The 19081-nt window shown below is 48.8% G+C and overlaps 7 protein-coding genes across 7 annotated transcripts; 3 read left to right on the plus strand and 4 right to left on the minus strand.

The window, feature by feature from the left end:
* Window positions 1-3509: 3509 nt before the first annotated feature.
* On the minus strand, window positions 3510-4253 carry FTJAE_7777 (vacuolar sorting-associated 24; the record flags this gene model as incomplete). Its single annotated transcript, XM_037354527.1, has 2 exons — window positions 3510-4148; window positions 4206-4253. 2 exons carry the CDS (start codon window positions 4251-4253, stop codon window positions 3510-3512), a joined length of 687 nt encoding a protein of 228 aa, XP_037205158.1.
* A 1160-nt stretch (window positions 4254-5413) lies between these two features.
* FTJAE_7778 (Hsp90 binding co-chaperone Sba1) lies at window positions 5414-6287 on the plus strand (the record flags this gene model as incomplete). Its single annotated transcript, XM_037354528.1, has 3 exons — window positions 5414-5438; window positions 5614-6006; window positions 6073-6287. The coding sequence occupies 3 exons, from the start codon at window positions 5414-5416 to the stop codon at window positions 6285-6287; spliced, it is 633 nt and encodes a 210-aa protein (XP_037205159.1).
* Window positions 6288-7103: 816 nt separating this feature from the next.
* On the minus strand, window positions 7104-8841 carry FTJAE_7779 (mRNA export mlo3; the record flags this gene model as incomplete). The annotated part of the gene is made up of 5 exons (XM_037354529.1): window positions 7158-7416; window positions 7468-7541; window positions 7590-7754; window positions 8534-8563; window positions 8617-8841. Coding segments are annotated over 5 exons (753 nt in total), but the record flags the coding sequence as incomplete, so codon positions are not given.
* Window positions 8842-9753: 912 nt separating this feature from the next.
* FTJAE_7780 (uncharacterized protein) lies at window positions 9754-10052 on the minus strand (the record flags this gene model as incomplete). The annotated part of the gene is made up of 2 exons (XM_037354531.1): window positions 9754-9850; window positions 9910-10052. 2 exons carry the CDS (start codon window positions 10050-10052, stop codon window positions 9754-9756), a joined length of 240 nt encoding a protein of 79 aa, XP_037205161.1.
* An 824-nt stretch (window positions 10053-10876) lies between these two features.
* On the plus strand, window positions 10877-12005 carry FTJAE_7781 (translation machinery-associated 46; the record flags this gene model as incomplete). The annotated part of the gene is made up of 2 exons (XM_037354532.1): window positions 10877-11502; window positions 11555-12005. The coding sequence occupies 2 exons, from the start codon at window positions 10877-10879 to the stop codon at window positions 12003-12005; spliced, it is 1077 nt and encodes a 358-aa protein (XP_037205162.1).
* A 1944-nt stretch (window positions 12006-13949) lies between these two features.
* FTJAE_7782 (mitochondrial carrier) lies at window positions 13950-15163 on the plus strand (the record flags this gene model as incomplete). The annotated part of the gene is made up of 4 exons (XM_037354533.1): window positions 13950-14226; window positions 14287-14691; window positions 14743-14895; window positions 14946-15163. 4 exons carry the CDS (start codon window positions 13950-13952, stop codon window positions 15161-15163), a joined length of 1053 nt encoding a protein of 350 aa, XP_037205163.1.
* Window positions 15164-15826: 663 nt separating this feature from the next.
* On the minus strand, window positions 15827-18724 carry FTJAE_7783 (uncharacterized protein; the record flags this gene model as incomplete). Its single annotated transcript, XM_037354534.1, has 3 exons — window positions 15827-15937; window positions 16017-16156; window positions 16873-18724. The coding sequence occupies 3 exons, from the start codon at window positions 18722-18724 to the stop codon at window positions 15827-15829; spliced, it is 2103 nt and encodes a 700-aa protein (XP_037205164.1).
* Window positions 18725-19081: the final 357 nt, after the last annotated feature.

The following is a 19081-nucleotide window of genomic DNA, read 5'->3' on the forward strand; positions in this document are numbered from 1 at the left end:
TTGATCGTCATGATAGACATGTCACTGAGCCGCAAGGCGTTATGATTATCTCCTATCGAGGAATCATGATTCCCAACTGTGTGATGAGTTTTCCATGACAGGAATTTCTCATCTCCCCCTTATGATGCCGTCATTGAAACAAATTCGATACTCTAGTACACGCCCCCGTCTATGAGCCCAATATGTGATATCGAATTTGGGTTGTATTCTCATCCGAAGTCGGCCTGGGTGTTTTGAGCTGGCCGTCTCCTGATACAGTACAGCCCTGTTGGTGTCCGTGTTGGTGTTGGCAGAGGGCACCCAATCTATCTGATAACTCCATCCATGTGAGGCATGCCACCTGCTGAAGTGATATTGGGTGGGGGTGTATAAGCGGTCTCGTGGGGTTGACCGCTTTACAGCGAAGCACAGCACATCAAGCCAACATCGACTGCAGTGAGAGCTCTAATCTCGCCTTCTTCTCAGGCACGAAGCAGCTAGAGCAATCACCCGCTGCAGCCTCACGCCTCGCAAGCCATGGATATTGGGGGTCAGGGCTTGAGGGGATAAGTTGTCTCTTTTGTTCTCTCAAGTTTCGGGGGGGTTTTGATTGGATGGGATATGTCGTGACAGTGCCATGCCGCTATTTAATACAACAAACAAACTGCCGATACAACGCCTAGCAAAGCCATAACCAACAAACCAAACTCCTTGCACTTTGGACTTGTACTGTACTGTAAATTGTTTGCCCCCGTATAATTAGAGCATGTCTCACGCGGCAACAGCGTTAGGCTCGGATCAGGTGCTTGCCGTACCGTCCCGATGATCTCGCATCCGCTGCTTTAGCTCACATCACACTTGGCCTCGTTCTTGTTATCACATCCCACCAAAGTCTCCTTTTCTCCCCCCACGCAGAAGCAACTCCTCCCGGCCCAGGGTTCGGTGGGTGATTGTCAGCCAAGGGATCGATCCACGAGGGAAGATCCTCTTAGTTCCCGCTATGAACATGAATATGAGAACACACGAACAATGAGACGAGAGGCGGCACTTTACTTTTCTTGCCCTTGCTTGATGTTTGAGTAAGGGGGAGGAAACAATTCGTGTTTGCTATGCTTTGACCCTATGATTCTCCTGATTAATCTACTGATTTATTGGAATATACTTTTTTCTTTTCCTAAAAATCCTCTCGTATTAATATTGTTTGTGAGCTGTCACCTTGTTGAATCGTGCTTCGAGAAGCGGTCAGTTATGGATGCTGAGTGTCAGTATCAGAGTCAGTGAATAGACAGATAGATAGGGCCGGGTAAAAGAGATAACAACACGCCCTCGACTGCACTGCAATGCGTGTGCGTTCTCTCATGCAGCCTTGCCCTGCTGCATATGCATCTCGAGTCGTTGGCTCGACTTGACTCTTTTATCCTACACCGATCAATGTGTTTCAAGATTCTGCTACACTCAAGCTTCACCGCATCGGACTCAGCTAGCCCTTTAGCCGGCCAGCATACCGCCTTTTGAAACCAGCCATGCAGAGACTCTTACTCACAGCAACGACACTAATGGCCCTCATGCATGCACTTTCCCAATATTCAGGTTATACAGACAGACCTGCCTACCTGCTTATATGCGCTGGCTTGCAGTTGGCGCGCATTCCTCCATCGTCAAAGTGTTGAGCTGGCGGGTCTAACTTACACGACAGCAGCTATATCTGGTCTGGTCCCTTGCAGCTGTCCTTGGGAAATGAGTCACATATGAAAATTTTTAAATTTAATTATGTGACGTGACGTGACTGTAGGGTATCACAGCTTAGGCGATGGATATTTTTCTCAAATTGGGTTGCTGTGGTTGTGGTTGTGATTACGGCAGCGGCTTGATTGCGGTGAAGTGAGGCCATCTACGGATGTGACTATCCGGCGTGAACAACAACACATCGGTCAACCCTGCTTGTTTCCCCTTCCTCACCGCGATGATATCGGGTAACTCAACATTCGGCCGAGACTAGAGTTGTTGCCCATGTCACACTGCTTCTGAAGTACTGGTGGTTGGGCATCGCTCACCTTGAGGCAATATGTGCTTCAGGGTAGGCCCCTATATTTCCATCATGATATGTTGAGCACATTGTGGATAACAGTAATAGGCCTGGAGGCGCAACCGTCAATATCCTTGATGAACTCCAGGTTGGGCCCGACCTGGCATCTCCGATTGACTATTTGATGGTCCGACACGAAGGTATATCTGTTGATGCGACGAGATAAATGAGTTGAGTAAGAAGAAAGTTGCTTTTAGGTGTCGTATCTATGGCACATGCCTTAAGAAACAAATTATTATGCAGCTCGTGTATGATTACAATCCTACTTTCACATAATGTTTACTAGTTGTACTACAGTATTATTAGAAGAGGCATCGAACTACCTTATACTGCCCTTTTCGCCCGTAGCTACCTATACACAGACTCAATGAACAAAAGACACATAGTTATCCGCATCGACGGCTTCCAGACAAGACGAAGAGCTGGATCATACTTAAAACTAGAGCATATGTTATTTTGGAACCTAGTATGTCGAGGTTGAGTTCTAGCAGAGGCCTTGACCTGGTTCATTCACATTAGCTGAACTTGCTCCCGTATAGACACACTGGTGAATGTTCCTGCTGAATATAAATACTCCCTAGATAAAAGAGAGACAATAAAGGAATATAGTGTAAGGAGATCAATCACTATATGAGATGATAAGTCAGCACATTACATGCTGACCATCGATCCATATGTTGACTATTGGATTCGTGGACTTGCTCATTGAGCAACTCAACGGCAAGTAAGCACACAGAAAACACTGCAGTATCCTTCACAGCTAAGCTTAGCAGGACAGAGTATCAATAATACACAGTTCTAATGTGCATGCGCTTATCATCAGAACGTCAAGTCTCAGCATTCAGTGACATGTTTATAGCAGAACTAGAGTTTTGGCACCTCTTCCAAGGAGGCCCGAGGCATTCGTAATGAGCTCAACTTGATATTAGAACATATGAAAGTATGAAATTCCTGAACTTTTTAAAAATGCTCTCACTATTTGTGAAGTTGTCACATGAGCTTTGGACCTGGTGCTTAGTGACTCTTCAAGACCAAAACGTAAGTTCATGTTGTTCTTTCAAAGACTGCAATACCATACGGTGCTGACTCTCGAAGCACGGCCAGTTAAAAATTCCAGAACATGCTAACATCACAAGCACGATGTGTGAAGGAGACATGTTATTCACCCCCATCAAGTAACCAGTTGGTCGAAGCCGAACAAGACTTCACACAGTGGCCAACAGCAAATAGGATGAAGAAGCATTTGAAACATGGTTTTATATCTCGTCGTAGTGAAAACTACGGGCAATGCGATGCCGACCCTATAGTCCTCAACAAGTCTTTGTAGGATCGAGTGTAGCCAAAACTGTAGATACGCCAAACTCCCCCAACTCCTCCCATGATGAAGAACAACTGGCATCTTGAAGCAACAACTAACCAAGCAAGTCTCATCACCAAACCCACACTAACTTCGAAGCGCCTCTAACCGGTTGCGCATCTGGTCCATCATAGCTTCTGGATCTTCCTCCTCCTCCTCTTCCTCCTGGGGTTTCTGTGGCTCTGGTACAGGCGCCACGGGGAGAGTGGGCTGCTTGCGGTCCTTGAGGATCTCTCCCAAGACTTTGTCAACCTCTCCGTCGGCCTCCTCGTCCTCCATGAGCATATCGCCGTCAGCAGGAAGCGAGTCCTCGACCATCTCCTCGATGATGCCGGCCTTCATCAACTCCACACTTAGTTCTTGCATGGTACCAGCCAGTTCCGGTAGACGGATAAGCGAGTTGACATCCTTCATGATACCGACACTCGCTCGAATGGATCCCTCAATCTTTCGTACAGCAAAGGCCTCCTGTACCTGCATCTGCACCGAGTTGAGCTGCGCCTTGGATGTGATGAGGCGTGCTGAGGTCTTTCGGGCGCGAACGAGCTCACGAGCAAAGTCGCGAACTTCTTGTTGGGCTTGCTTGGCGCGTGATGGATCGCGCTGGGCTCGCTTATCGGCTTGGAGGATGAGGTTCTTGGTCTTGTATTCGACTTGTTTCACAGTCTGGATGTCTCGATCGATCTTGCGGATGTTTTGCCTCATCAACGCATTACATTTGCGCATCTACAGTCAGACATGTTAGATTATGATGTGAAATCTGGTATAGACCGGTGTGTGTACCTGTGCCTGGGGATCAGGCTTCGCAAAAAGAGATTTGAATGTTTCCATGGTGGCGGTTGGATGGACAAGGAAGTAGGAAATGCCCGCGCCAATGACGCAACTGTAAAGATGGCCAAATGGCGGAGTAGAATCCGTGTGGAGGTGCAAGTACAGTACAGTACAGTGATATGTATGCTGGAGATGATAAATCTGTTAAACTGTCCGTAGAACTACCAGACTTCAAAGCGTCTTGATGCCGTCGAATCAGCCGCAGCCAGTCGTTGGTGATGTTGGGTCATGGTGGTGAGGCTCGCCCGATACTAGCCTCAAGGCTGAGGTGATAGGCAGGCCGAGGTTTAATTGGCCCACGAGCAAAAACAGGGACCGGAGGGGTTTTAGTGAGAGGTCTGCTGAAAGCTTCCCTGGAACCTGGCACTAAGATCAGCACTGGCTCGCCTCCGGTTCCAGCGCGGGTGCTTACCCCGCCATGGATCGAATGCCGGCCGCGTGTAGGTAGGACTAGGCTGCCATTGCTAATCCAGAGATAAAGAGCCACTTCAATCAATGGCCTTTGAGTGTTTAGAGGGGATTGTTATCGAGTCTCCTGCAAGGAGCCTAATAATTCAGCTAGAATTGCACTGTATTTGCATCTGAGGACACATCTCGTAGCTGCTTGTACGCGGCAAACCTCCAACTGAGGTGACAAAGCTCCAGCACCTTCTAGGAGCTACAGCCCAGTAATAGTGGAGAAAAGCTGGCCACTTTCAAGGGGGCGGGCAAACGTCAGGGCGGGCACTCAAAAGTTGTGGTAAGGGAGTACCTTGACTATCACTATAACTTGAGTGGCAGCTGAGGTATCTGCTGATCAATTGCCCCTCTATTCTCTCCCCTTCTTAGACATTCTACCATCCCGCCTGTGACCAGACAAACGTGCGAAGGCTCAAGGCGGATTGATTCACTTTAGGTACTAAACTGTACTGCCTGCCCACTGCGTACTCTGCTACCTTAGTCTAGGTACAGAAGCTAAAGCTGCACCTCCTCCGCCCACCAAAAACTCATCCATTCCGTCTCCATTTCTCTTTCTCTGCTGCATCTGCTACATCTGCATCTGCAACATCTTTTCGCCTTCTTGTCCTTATCTCTTCCTCCCTCTCTCTTCTCCGTCTGACTTTTCCTCCTTCACGTAAATTCACGATACGACAAGATACCCTTTTACTTCAACCTTCACAATGTCTGACACTGTTTACCCCGAAGGTATGTCATTGCCTGTCCCTGCCTAGCTCCAGCCTTGTGCTCGTATTCCCCCTCCCTCTCCCGATGCCGCCTTCGAGATGCAATCTACCGTTAATCTTTTCCACGGCTGCTATCTTGATCGCATTCTGCGCATACACCCAGTATCACTTGTAATTCAACCGCTGATCATCTGCAGTCCTCTGGGCCCAGCGATCCTCTGTCGCCGACCCCTCCAAGAACTTCATCTACCTTACCATCTCTGTCCCTGATGTGCCCAAGGACAGCCTCACTCTCGACCTTCAGCCCACCAAGCTCACATTCACCGGCACCTCATCCACTCTCAAGAAGAAGTACCATGTCGAGCTCGAATTCTGGGGCGAGATCGACCCCGCTGAGAGCAAGATCAACCACACTGCCAAGAATGTTGAGATAAAGCTGCAAAAGAAGGAGCTCAAGGAGGAGTACTGGCCTAGATTGCTCAAGGACTCCAAGCGCGTCCACTTCCTCAAGACCGACTTCGACAAGTGGGTTGATGAGGATGAGCAGAACGAGGCCCCTGAGGACGACTTCTCTCAGTTCGGTGGCATGGGTAAGTCTATTACAAATCCCAATTGATTGCGCCTCGCAGAACCCTGTGACTGACAAATTTCAATAGGCGGCATGCCTGGTATGGGAGACATGGGTGGTGACTTTGGCGGTATCGACTTCTCCAAGTTGGGAGGTGGCGGTGCTGGCTTCCCTGGTGCCGAGGGCGCTGGCGAGGAGCTCGACGAGGAGGATGACGACGACGACATGCCTGCCCTCGAGGGCGACGATAAGAAGGAGGCCGCACCCGCTGCTGCCCCTGCTGCCACCGAGAAGAAGGACTAAATATCTCAATTATGAATGTTTGACGTTGCCAAAGAGGAGCATTTCTGAACTACAGTACAGGATGAGGCTGTGTAACTTTGGCGTTGTGCCGTACCAAGGCAGGCGTATTTTTCGGATATGTAGTCAAGACTACATTGCCTGTTACGATATGGAAGCAAAAAATGGAAAAACTGTTAAGCCCACGCACGGTGTTCACTATTGTGTTGAAAATCTGGTCAATGTGATCGTCAAAATGGTAACCTGGTGACTTCAAGGCTTGTGCTTGAGGCAGGTCTATGTTTGGACCCCTTCATGACTTGCTTGGCATGGGCGTTGTGTTAGTATTAGAAATGGTCATTGACCAGTCTCAGATATGAACGAGTTAATCAGTCTCGGTTCGGTGACTGGGATGCCTTAACAACGAGGCATAATTCTGGAGAAGACATGTCGAATCCTCCGTATGCTTTATCGTATACGCATGTCATCATATCTTGACAGAGATTCGTGAATGAAGCGCTTCTTATTCCATCTGTTGTACAATACACTAATTTCCAGGTCCCTCGGTTGCTGTTAAGCAACGTTGAGATATACCTACCGAACTGAGAAGTTCGATGTGATGGGGGTGAGAACTGAGACCAAACAGTAACAAATGCAAAACCAGCTGCTCCGCTGTTCGACCTCAAAGGCCTCTCTTCCTCTTTCATTTCGGATCAATCTGCTGCAGCACTAAACCGAGTAACTACCGTATCCTTCCGCAAAATGTCCATAAAATACCAGGTCCCTTGTTTTTGTAATTTATCATTGCCTCATGCCATTGTCATGGCGCTTTTGACGAATTTACTAGCATCAGAGTTAGTATCAACTGTGTATATCAAGAACAACATTACTTACAGCGATCTCATCCATGTCAGCATCACCAGTAGCAGCTGGTGCGGGTGCAGGCGCAGCAGCAGTGTTGCTGGCCTCAGGGGCGGCCGAGGCGTCAAAATAGTCAGCCATCTCCGAGTCGAGTTCCTCCTGGGTCTTCTTCGCGGGACGGCTGTTGCGACCACGGCGCTTCTTGCCAGCAGCTCCCTTGGCAGCGGCACCCTTGGCGGCACCGGCGTTGTGCTTGTCAGCAGCAGCGGACTTGGGTTGGGCCTTAGGTTGGCTATGGCACTAGTCAGTAATTGTTCGGAACGGGGCAGTATGCTTCACGTACGTGGTGCGCTCAGCAAGCGTCTTGACAGTAGGAATGACCTTGTCAGCCTGGGCAGCGCCGACGACGATCTCGATCTGTTCAAATTAGTTACTGATGCGACTCAAGATGCCAATATAGCTCACCTTGATAGGTCGGTTGTCGACAAGAAGGCCGTTCAATTTCTGGAAGGCCTTGCTAGCGCCATCAGACTTATGAAAGGTCACGTTTGCGATACCGCGGCTTTGAGAGTTGGGGCCGTAGGAGAGCTCAACTCGCTTGATGGGACCAACGGATTGGATGAAGTACTCCTATCGGGGGAAAATAGCGTTAGTCTTCCGAAGTGTAGTTGAACAAAAATCGTCATTCCGTCATCGAGCCTCGGCCGTTCCAGTTCCGGGAGAGTATTACGTCGCCAGGATTTGGAAATCATGTTGGTTGACAGCTAGCAAGCAGAGCAGTGAGACAAAGACAGAGCCCTCATTCAGCCCAGCAAGGGTTTGAGATCAGTTCAAGCGCACCAGGCCACACCCACATGGCTCTCATTCGTATAGTAACCCACAACTTGGACCCAGCCCAAGTATACTACAAGTGCAGTATTCGAGAATATGCTGAAATAGACAAGCAACCCGCTGTTTTCCCGAAAGGGAATTCGTTCAAGCCCACACAACTTTGTCTCAAGATCTGCGAGGGATAGCTGCTGTATGTGCTCACTGCTTGCTCGCTAAAGTAGTTGCGGGATTCCAAAAGGTTTCATCCGGAGGAATTCGCTGGCCATTGGCTGGTAAAATACGCATATCGTTATGACAAGCCTCTACCCTGAAAAGTCGGCGCTACCTAGGTGAGGAACGCTGACCAGGCGACTCCTACAGTATCATTGCGCGACAGGGGTGATCTCGACTTCTGACATAGTACCATATTCCAGGTTTTACGGAGTCAAAGAAGGAGAATGGGCGTCCGATAGCTCCAGGCCTAGGCTAAGTCGACTAACTGGTCGGACAGACGCGACGTCGAAGGCAAAAATGAGAGCGGCGAAGGAGAAAAGGTCGAACAAAGTCCGAGGGCTTCAAGGGCCGCAACGGAAACATACCTTAATCTGCTGCTCCGAGACGTCCTTAGGCTATTAAAATATTAGTATATGAATACAATGGGGAATCCGTGTTTGCGACTTACCAGATTGCTCACAATGATCTTGCTATCACTGTTGGTAGGAGTAGCCTTGGCTGGGGCAGGCTTTGCGCCGGCACCGCGTGCGGGCTTGGTGCTCTTCTGGATACCACCAACGGGTGCAGCCGCAGCAGGGCGTCCGGCGCCACGACGCTGGTTGGGTCGGCGGCGAGCGCTACGGCGCTGGGCCTGGGTGATATCGTCGAGAGCTTGATCGAGCTTGCCAGACATGATGATGTGTGTTTGTGAAGTTGGTAAGAGTAGGTCAAAGACGGGCTGAGAAGGACAGGCCCGCGAGGAAAAGGCTGTATCTGCTGTTCAAGCTGATGCAGTTGGTCAAATCAGCAGAAGATATCGAATGACACGTTCGATTTGGTGTCAAAGACGCGATTAAGTATGGTGAAGACTGGAGCTCGATGACGGCGCAAGTCGCGGATGTGGAATGGGGGTTGAAGAGAAGTTGGTAATAAGACTTGAGAAGAAATAAAGGGCGCGCGAGATTTATTAAGGCGGCCGAGTAAGAAGAAATTGTTTGGGCTGGGTTGAGGAGTGGGCGTGTATTGGCTGAAGTTGGGAGTTGAGTGAAGTTGGGTGAAGGTTGAAAGGAAGAGGGAGGTACGGAGGGAGGGAGACAAAGGCACAGAAAAACACGGGGTGGGCGCTGCTTCCTGCTCCTTCTGTTGCCCTCTGCCTAAGGTAATCAGCTAATGCGCGCGGGTCTAGATGTGGCGCTATACCAAAGCTAGTCCCTTTTAGTGTCAATAGGCCTCGCACCGCCACACTGTAAACATCTGGGACCAATTGCAATGCGAATAGGGACATGTATCAAAAGGGACAGTTTGCACAGACAAGACAGAGTCGTCACAAATACAAACGAGCGCAATTCCAAGGAGGGAAGCAAACGACCAACAAAGATGTGTTGTTTGTTCTTTGCTTAGCAGAAATCTGCCTAAGGTAAGGATGCGTGCATAGCTCATGCTAGGCAAATATGATCTGTGATAGGCTGGCGTTGGCGTGTACGATCAAATCCCCTATCCCGGTTGCGTTCACTTCAAGTCGACTGGGACAATTCTTTGCAAGAGATTCCCAGTATTGCATTACAGAGGGCTGAGAACCTCCCAGCAAAAGATCCATGTAATCCCCCTAGTCTAGTTGTATCGAACCCACGCTCTGCTTTCCGAATAGGCGGAATCGTTCGTCCAAAGAGTTCTCCTTAACGCCGAGCAGTCTTTGCTGCAAACTGGATATTCCCTTCTCGTAAAAAATTACAATGTGCAGTGATCGTGATACTGCAATTACAGTGACTTTGACGCTCCCTCCTTGCCGGCTTCAATCGGATCTTTCGCAGCGTTGACTTCGAGGAAGTGGTAGAGAACAATGAGGATCATTGCTGTAGTGCCGAAGAAAATGGCGAGTCGGTAGAGATCGTTGTCTGAGATCATATTTGCGGTGATGGAGGTGATGAAAGGGAAGCTGCGTAGCCCTTGGGGAGCTAGATGATTCTCGATCAGTACTTTGGGCTGCGCGCAAGCGTTCCAGCGTTGATAGGACAAACCGGGTATTGATTCTGGAAGGGAGTCGTTTGGGTAGAAACCAGAATTGAGTCAATGCTTGTAGTGATCTGTGACAATGAAGTGGGATGGACGCGAAGCTGTAGATGTTGGATATGGAGCTTCAACTGGCCAGATGGAGCTCTAAAGTGTCCGCGTTGCAGAGACAGGTACGTATTCTTGCTGGGGTTCTTAGCGCGGCCCGCAGTTGAAAGATTTCCCGACTCGCTATCCCCACTGTGAGTGGCCGAGTGAGGTTTCTAGGTGAGAATAACTTTTTTCTTTCAATATACGGAGTACGCAACTCTGTTTTCGCATTCTGGACAGAATAGCCTAGCTCCTATAGTAATTAATATGAAGAGAAACTAAACTAATGAAGTTCTCTTCAATAATGTAACTCATAATACTTTTGGAATACAGACATCATACAGGGAAGCACTTATACAGCCAATTGCCCTCGAAGAAAAGTCTCGGCAGCCACGTGACTAGCTGTGACTTCATCCTCCACACCAAGGCAGCCCAGCCCACCAACTATCAGCAATCTTCGACATTCGTCTTTTTTTCAACCTAGATTTGGTGGCTTAGCCTCTCGCCATTCCCAACACGAAATCGTGGGCGTATACCTCGACAGAAACCCTCAACGGACCTCACGATCGTCCGAATCCCATCGAATATCTTTTTGATACCTACGATTACCCCGCCATCAACTGCCCATCATGCCTCCCAAGAAGGGTAAGGAGCCTGTGGCCAAGAAGGCCCCAAAGACGGTCGAGGACCGAACTTTTGGTATGAAAAATAAGAAGGGAGGTGCTGCTCAGAGGGAAATTTCGCGCATGCAGGCGAACCTCAAGAACAGTGGCTCAGCCGAGGAGAAGAAAAAACAGGCCGAGAGGGAGGCTCGTGAGCGTGAGAAGAAGGCGGCCGAACAAGCCAAGAGAGATCTGGAGGCTATGATGAACAAACCAGCGCAAGTCCAGAAGGTGCCCTTTGGTGTTGATCCCAAGACAGTTGTGTGCATCTTTTACAAGAAAGGCAACTGTGAGAAGGGCAAGAAGTGCAAGTTTTCACACGACCTTGCCGTTGAGCGTAAGACAGAAAAGAAGAACCTGTACAACGATTCAAGAGGAGAGGAAGATGAGAACAAGAAGGCCGAAACTTCAGCAGACTGGGACGAAGACAAATTGCGAAGTGTTGTTTTGTCCAAGAAGGGCAACCAGCAAACCACGACCGACAAAGTGTGCAAATACTTTATCGAAGCCATTGAGGATGGCAAGTACGGTTGGTTCTGGATTTGCCCTAACGGAGGAGATAAGTGCAAGTATAAACATGCGCTGCCACCTGGGTATGGCTTCTTTCATCAAAATATCTTGGCAAGTACACTAACGTCAACTTAGATTCGTTCTGAAGACCAAGGAGCAAAGAGCAGCAGAAAAGGCGCTTATGGACAAATCACCACTCAAGACCCTCACCCTCGAGGACTTCCTGGAGTCCGAGCGACACAAACTCACCGGTACTCTCACGCCAGTCACTCCCGAGACATTCGCGAAGTGGAAGAAGGATCGCCTCGACAAGAAGGCAGCCGAGGAGCAAGCCCGCAAGGCCAAGGAGAACACTGGTCGTGCTCTGTTCGAGAGTGGCAAGTGGAGAGATGAGGAGGACTCCGATGATGATAATGACGATGACGATGTCTGGAATTTGCAGAAGCTTCGTGAAGAGACAGAGGCTGTCCGTTCGAAGAAGGAAGAGGAGCGTCTGCTGGCAAGCTATGATACTCCTAATAATGGCACCACGGGCCAGGCAACCCCAGCAGAGGATACTCCAGCTGAGACAGCAACCGGTTCTTGAGTCACCAGAGACACAGGCGTGTGGCATATGTAGTCTAGAAGACCTTGGATCTGGGATTCGTCAAGCTCTCCTAGTTGGAGCTCGCCGGGGAACAGACCATCCAGAGGCAAGCCGAGCCCTGCTGCAGACCTCACATCAGTGATTTCACAAGTGAGAGACGTGTGCAGGTCTACCATGGCGACCTCGTCATCTTGCTGAACCTCATGAGAGGAAGGATGACGTCTGTCCTCCGAGTAGAATAAATTACAGTACCAGCATACCAGCGTGCGAGCTGTCAAGATGACAACCAACACTTGTATAAACTATAAGCCACAACTGCATTCGCGCAAGAAATCGCTTGCTCCATGTGTCAGATGTGTGCGTTGCCATACATGGTTTACTCGCAATCATTATGGTTGTAATGGTTGGTTTTATCCTGCCGAGTCAACTACTCTTTAAGGCATGATGCATGATGGCCAAAAGTCTCAACGGCTGAATGCATCGAGAGGCGTCGATCTTGGGAGTTTTGAGGTTCTGGTGGTGGTGATCGTTTGTGAAGCACAACAATGGAGCAGCCAAAGAGAGGTCCTTTCGTGCTGAGGTTAACGCGGTTGTCCAACCCCAAATGATGCAACCTATGATTGCGGGGTGAGGATTTACAGTGGTCGCTATTGGGCGAACGCTAAGTAAGGTAAGGTACTCCGTAGCTAACGAGCTAACTTACCCGGACATTGAAGTCCGCTTGATGACATGGGACATCGGGTCATAATTTGGACGTTGAGAGTTGTGCTATTTTATTGCATCCGCGGAAATGGGCCGACGGACGTTATCTCGGCTGAGGAGTCAACAGCGAGAGTATTCGAGCTCTAATATCGACAAAAGGCTTCAAATTGAAGCGTTGATGAAAGAACGTCGTTGTCGTAGTATAAAGTCATTTCGAGTAGTCTATTTCCCCAAAAACATGTGATGAACGCCCCCGGCCGGCAGATGTTACACCCACTGAGATACAGCAGCTCGCAGGGAATTGGAGGGGTCAATTACAGGGCACGGAAGCTCTAAACGATCTTCGCGAAGAGGTCCAATGTCATCGAGAGGGAGCCAGGAACCAAGAAAGAGGTTGGATTGTACCTATCTTTGGCGTTTTCTCGGTCAAACCCCGCGACCTTGAAACTTGGGTGGGCTGTTCCTTCCCGTCCGAGGGGCTGTTTGGAAGTTTGACACCGAAGAAAAGTAGCAAGTCCGGGAGGCAGGCATGACCCGTTGCCTCCCCCGCCTACGCCTGCCGTCCTCCATTACCACTTCCTTCCCGTCAAGATCTACCTTGTCTTTCCTACCAATTAACTCGCACCGTGAGGTAAGGTCAGTTCCTGCTGCCCATACTTGCTAGGTCAATCTCCACCTTTGGCCTCAGACCTTAATCCTCCAACTCTCCTCTTCTTATCTTTTCCCATTTAATTGATCTTCTGTGTAAGGAACTGAAACCATCAGCATCGTCGCATCCGTGTTCGTCGCCGTCCTCTGCCGAGGGCACCCGGACGCCCGAGCCCGTGCAGAGACATCAGTCAAGAGCCGATCACCACCGATATCCCGACGCCGCTCCGCCCCCGACCTCCGATCTGGGTCCTCTAAATCCACCCGGTCATCTTTTTCCATTCAAACGTCTCTGTACCTGTACTCGACTCTCCGGTGCCTCCCGTCTGAATGGACCCTACGGCTGCTCTCGATAGGCCGTGTTTCGACCGCGCCTCCAAATAAAGCTATATCTCGACTATATCTATACTCTACCTCTTAGGCTGCACACGCCCGTGTCCTCTCGTCGGTGCTCCGGTTTGAGGTCCAATCACTCTCTATCCCGGAGAACGGGAGGAAGCAATGACCACTGGAGCTAAATTGGCCCACCAAGATGTCACAGGCCATCAATCGCAATTGTCGTCACTATCTCCAGCAACAACTTCTGCCATCAGCATGCCTCTCGGCGCTGGAGGGCGACGCGATGGCGAGACCACGGCTTTGACTGCAACGGGTGCGGCCGTCTCTGCAGTACCCAAAAAGAGCCCTTCCGACCGTTTTGTTAAACGTTACCGAACCGAAATCGCAGCCAGCTCTTCCAGCGCATTCTCTACCCTCGCCGCTTTCCCACTCGACAGCGTCAAGACGCGCATGCAGACCTACCACTACAATGGATTCCTCGACTGTGTTCGCAAGACATATCATGCTGAGAAGCTTGGCGGCTTCTTTCGAGGTATGTTGCAGCCAATTGACAGGGCGTAGTCGGTCGCAATTGACTAACCCGACATTGCAGGCGTCACAGCACCGATGGCAAGTATAACGCTTGTCCGCACCGTCTCCTTTTCGATCTACCAACGTGCCAAATACTCTTATTCAGCTTGGGTCAAGCGGAACTTCGGCTTTGATATCATTGGCCATGTTAATCGCCCTGGCACCTATCCGAATCTCTACTCGGTTGCATGCTTTGGCGCTGCTGGTGCGACCGCTGGCTCTTGTATAACCTTTCTCGCCTGTCCTTTCGAGCTCACCAAGCTCAGTGCGCAGGTCTCTGTACTGCTCGCTGAACGCGGTTCGACCAATAAAGGTAGTCACGCTGTGGCAGCTAGCTACCAAAATAAGGGCACCTTGCGGACAATGGCGAATATCATAAAACACCGGGGTGTTTTTGGTCTGTATACTGGCCTGAAGCTTCATCTCCGTGAGTGGCCATTTGAATGATGTGGTTTTTGCACTAGCTAACAATTTGTAGTTCGTGACACATTAGGCACTGCTATCTATTTTATGGTGTATGAAAGCGGGAAACAAATTGGAAACACATTGGCTGGCGATCATCCCAACAGCAACAAAGTGGCTGTTGTTGCCGCTGGTGGCATGTGTGGTTTAGTATCGTGGGCAATGATCTGTAAGTTGAGCTGTACCTCATTGTGAATCCCTTTTACTCACAATTGGCAGACCCGATCGATTCAGCCAAGAGCATTTACCAGAGAAACTCATTACTCTATTCCAAGGGGGAAAAGGTCGAACCAGCGCCCAAGATCGAATTCTTCAGGCGTCACATGTACCGTGGCCTAGGCGTTTCTATGAGCCGGTCATGCGTTGTGAACGCCATATTTTTCTCTTCATTTGAGTTTGTCAAGAAGCACATTCATCAAATGGACGATGAGAATTAACTTGACAGAATCTGCCCAATTGCGTATTGGTGAAATAAGCAGGAATATCAGGTGGTCAAGTGATTATTGGGAAAGGTATCTGACAATTTTGGATGGTTGGTAACCAGGAACCAAATGCAGAATCATGCATGCATTACGAATGGGCGTTATTGGGAATTAGTGATTTATCTCCAGTATCACATCTGGGTAGTTAGTTGTTTAGGGGTGGGTGGTGACATGAATACCTCGAAACCGGAGACTGGAGTCTGAAAAGGAAGAAGATATTAACGGGAACACCAAATTGGTTGTCCTCATGAATAAGAAATTTACTCATTTTATATTATACTGCCACGTTCTGCGGAGCCTTTGACATTCAGCCTACTAACCAGACACTATGGGACTTATATAGAGCACATATGAAAGCCTCGTACACTAAAGTCTGTATGGGCTTGGCTTGGAACAAGATTGGACACCTCGGTACTTCACAGAATTATCATGAGAAAAGAGCAAGTTATGAGAGGAGACGAGTTTACCGAATCTGGTTCATCAAATTGTTGTCATTGAGTGATAAAGTAACCTCTATAGGTCACTTTCTAAAGGTAGACAAGAACCATCCCCTTTCCTTTCTTCACAACCGAATCATGTCTCCATTGATACCTCCGAAAGTCATTCACTTCCAACTTCTCACTTCTTCTGTTCTCCCTGTCCCTCGCCCTGCTTAGCCGCCTCATTGGCGTTCTTGTCAGCTGCAGCCTGAGCTCGAACGTCAAAGCCGGTGTCCTTGTCATTCTTGGCCTTTTCAAGGAGTGTTAGCATTCCTCTCTATGTTCTGGAGGGACTGGCTTGTATGCTGGGCATAGGGAAGAAGACTTACTTCGTTGGCCTGGATACGGGCCGCAGCATCCTTGGTCATGGGGTTGGTTTTTCTCGACGCCAGACATGATGAAGATTGGATTGAGTAGAGGGTTTTTTGAGGGTCTGTGTATTTGTTGTAGAGTGTAGCGTAGTTGTGAGCTGATCAGAGTAGAGTGTGTATGAGAAGTTGTTGATGAGAAGAAAAGATATCCAGAGGTGGGAGAGTCTGGGGGTATTTATACTTTTCCAGTCACCTCCTTTTTCTCTCTGTTTGATGGTTATTCTTGGTTTGAGCTTCGTGTTTGTAAGTTCTCGCTTCTTATTGCTTTTTCTAGTGGTAATGCTGTCAGTTGTTTGTTCTAACGACGGTTTGATCAGGCATACACCAAGCAATCGCCGTCAAACAAAATGTGTTATGCTAGACCAACAATTTGCTCACTAGATAGAGACAAAAGGCCGATGTTTGATACCAATTCATCAGTCTCAAGGCACGGGAGGTAAGTGATAGAAGGGCTCTGTCTGAGCTCTGGGACTCAAGGCAGAATATCCTCGCTAATGACAGAAGCAACGCAAATGAAGGCACAGATTGTTGGTTTATGTCGGCTACAAGGTAACAATAAACGTGCTTTCGATTTGTATATTCTATTGCAAGCAGAAGCAAGTAATCTATCATCATTATCCTAGCTACTATTACCCTAATGTCCATAACATGATTACCAGAACGCCATGCTTAATCAAGACGGGCATCCTAGCCCATCACCTATAACTTCACCTCCCTGAGCAACGGATATCGAAAGTAAGGCAACGCCAAAAGTGCAATCGACAAGCCACCATCCTCGCTGAGTCCCAAAAAGCCAACAGTCCTTACTCCTTACGCAAACACTTCAGCAAAGGCGCAATCCTCGACTTTTTGCTCAATCCAACTCGATAGACGGGCTTGTTGATGATTGCTGACAATCCCTTGGAGGGCGTTGAGCTTCTGCTTGTGATTGCTGGTTTCTCTGGCTTCTCCTCTTTCTCGTCTGCTGCAGCATCCGAAGCTTTCGACGCCGCGTCATCGTCCAAACTGGACACAGACTTGTTAAGGATGTTTGGATCGGATTCCTTCAGTATAGAGCTTTCTCGACTCTTGCTCTTCAGTGAGGGTTCCATCTCGCTTTCATTTGCTAGCTCATCTCTGCTTTCGGACTCATCGATGTCTATCTTGGCCTTTTTCTCTGGCCGTGCAGCATCTTCAGATAGCGAGGCATCGTTTGTAGATGCCGAAGGATCAATCTTTGGAATCTCCTCCTTTGTGTCTGTTTGATCTGACTTTTTTGGTCTCCCACGTTTCTTCTTGGTTTTCGTGACAGGCGTGACAACCTCCGGTTGAGGTGAAGGTGCCTCTGTCATTGCCATGGGCTCTTCGATGACCTTCTTCTTTGGCCGGCCCCTTGATTTCTTTGTCTTAGTCACCTTTTCAGGCTCATAATTATCAAACGCTTCCTCCTGCATAGCTGGGAGCTCCGGTTGTTCTGGTTGCTGTTCATCCGTTGTCTTATCAATTGCAGGCTTGGGTGAGTCACCATTCCTTATCTGCTCTAGCTGTCTCGTTGCTTTTTGTTTGGGAGGCGAGTTGATGGCGGAGATGACGTCAGGAGATGAATCCCACCTGTTTCCAGTGGCTTGTCCGATCGCTGCTCTGTTTGGATCCATCACACTTGAAGGCGGAGGAGGAGCGGTACTCATGAGATAATGAGCATGAGTTCTGGGAGTATTGATGTTTGTTGCATCTCCACTTGACGCAAGATTGATTTCAAACTGACGGACCGGAGGGAGTTGGTGATTCTGGCTGTCGCTAGAAGGCAATTGCACACTCTCGTACTCCAGCTTCTGGGCTTCAGTAAGCGGGTTTGTTGTAATGAAGAAAGAATCGTCTTGATTGACTGGTAATGTTGGTGGGAGCATGCTGGGCGTTGGCGCTGGCTCGGATTCGTGGTATTCTCCTTCGTTTTCATGGCTAAAAGGGATAGCAACCAAGTCGACATCGTTGGAGCCTTGGAAAGAAGGCTCTGTATGATTGCCTTTTCTACGCTTCTTGCCTGAAGGTGAACCATCAGATCGCCCAGACTTTGAGTTTGGTGTTTTTCCGAGTTTGTCCAACTCTTGTGTGTGACGAGAGTCAGAGGTGGAATCAGACTGAGCCTTCGAATTCTTAACTTTGAGTTTGAGTTTTATCTTAGGCTTGACAGGACGTTCATCAGGTGAACTTGGTACATCCCACATGTCGTCCATAACAGCCATGGGCGCCTTTCTTCTGCCTGGTGTTGAGGCTTGAGTCCATTCATCTGGGCCGTTTCCGTTGGTCTGTCCTCTTTTTGTTGCTTGATCTCTTGGGGATGGCACTGAAGATGGTTCAATAAGTCCCGTCACCGTTCTTTTGAAAGGTGCTGGTGTTGTCATCTCAGAGCTTGAGATTGAATGTTGATCCTGATCATGTGATCCAGCCGTCGGTTCTGGAACATATCCACAGGCTGCATCATTCTGCTCATTGTAAATATTTTGAAAGAATGACGGGTTCGTTGATGTCGTCGCACGGCTTACACCTCCAGAAGAATCATTTGCAGCTTCAGTCTGAGCTTCAATCTCGGCTGGTCCCAATGAGAACGGTGCCTGTATATTTGGGGGCGGAGAAAAGCTCCCATCCTCGTCTTCGTCGTCAGAATCAAGTATCACAATCGGAGGCATCCTGATAAATAGTGACGCATTGCGTCAGAGGTCACATGTGAAGTATGAATTCTCAATGTTGAAGAACGTCAAGCATAAATTGACATCGTCGCTTGAAGGACAAGGATAACAAAGAAGCGCGTTGTGACGTGGGGCTCGATAGCTCATCCACGCGTGGACACGTGATGAGTTTCAACCTCACCTCATCAGACCAAAACACTGTGACAAGCAGTTACTCCTCCAATCATGAGGGTATCATTTACAATACCTACCTACACAAGCACTCATGCATTTGGTCATATCTCAATCAGTCACAGCAATTATAGAAAAGGAACAAAGGTTTCATCATCATCATGAAAAATAGGTCAATTTGTTGAT

The sequence above is a fragment of the Fusarium tjaetaba genome, assembly GCF_013396195.1.
Source record: "Fusarium tjaetaba strain NRRL 66243 chromosome Unknown NRRL66243_c0000157, whole genome shotgun sequence".
NCBI classification, from domain to species: Eukaryota; Fungi; Ascomycota; class Sordariomycetes; order Hypocreales; family Nectriaceae; genus Fusarium; species Fusarium tjaetaba.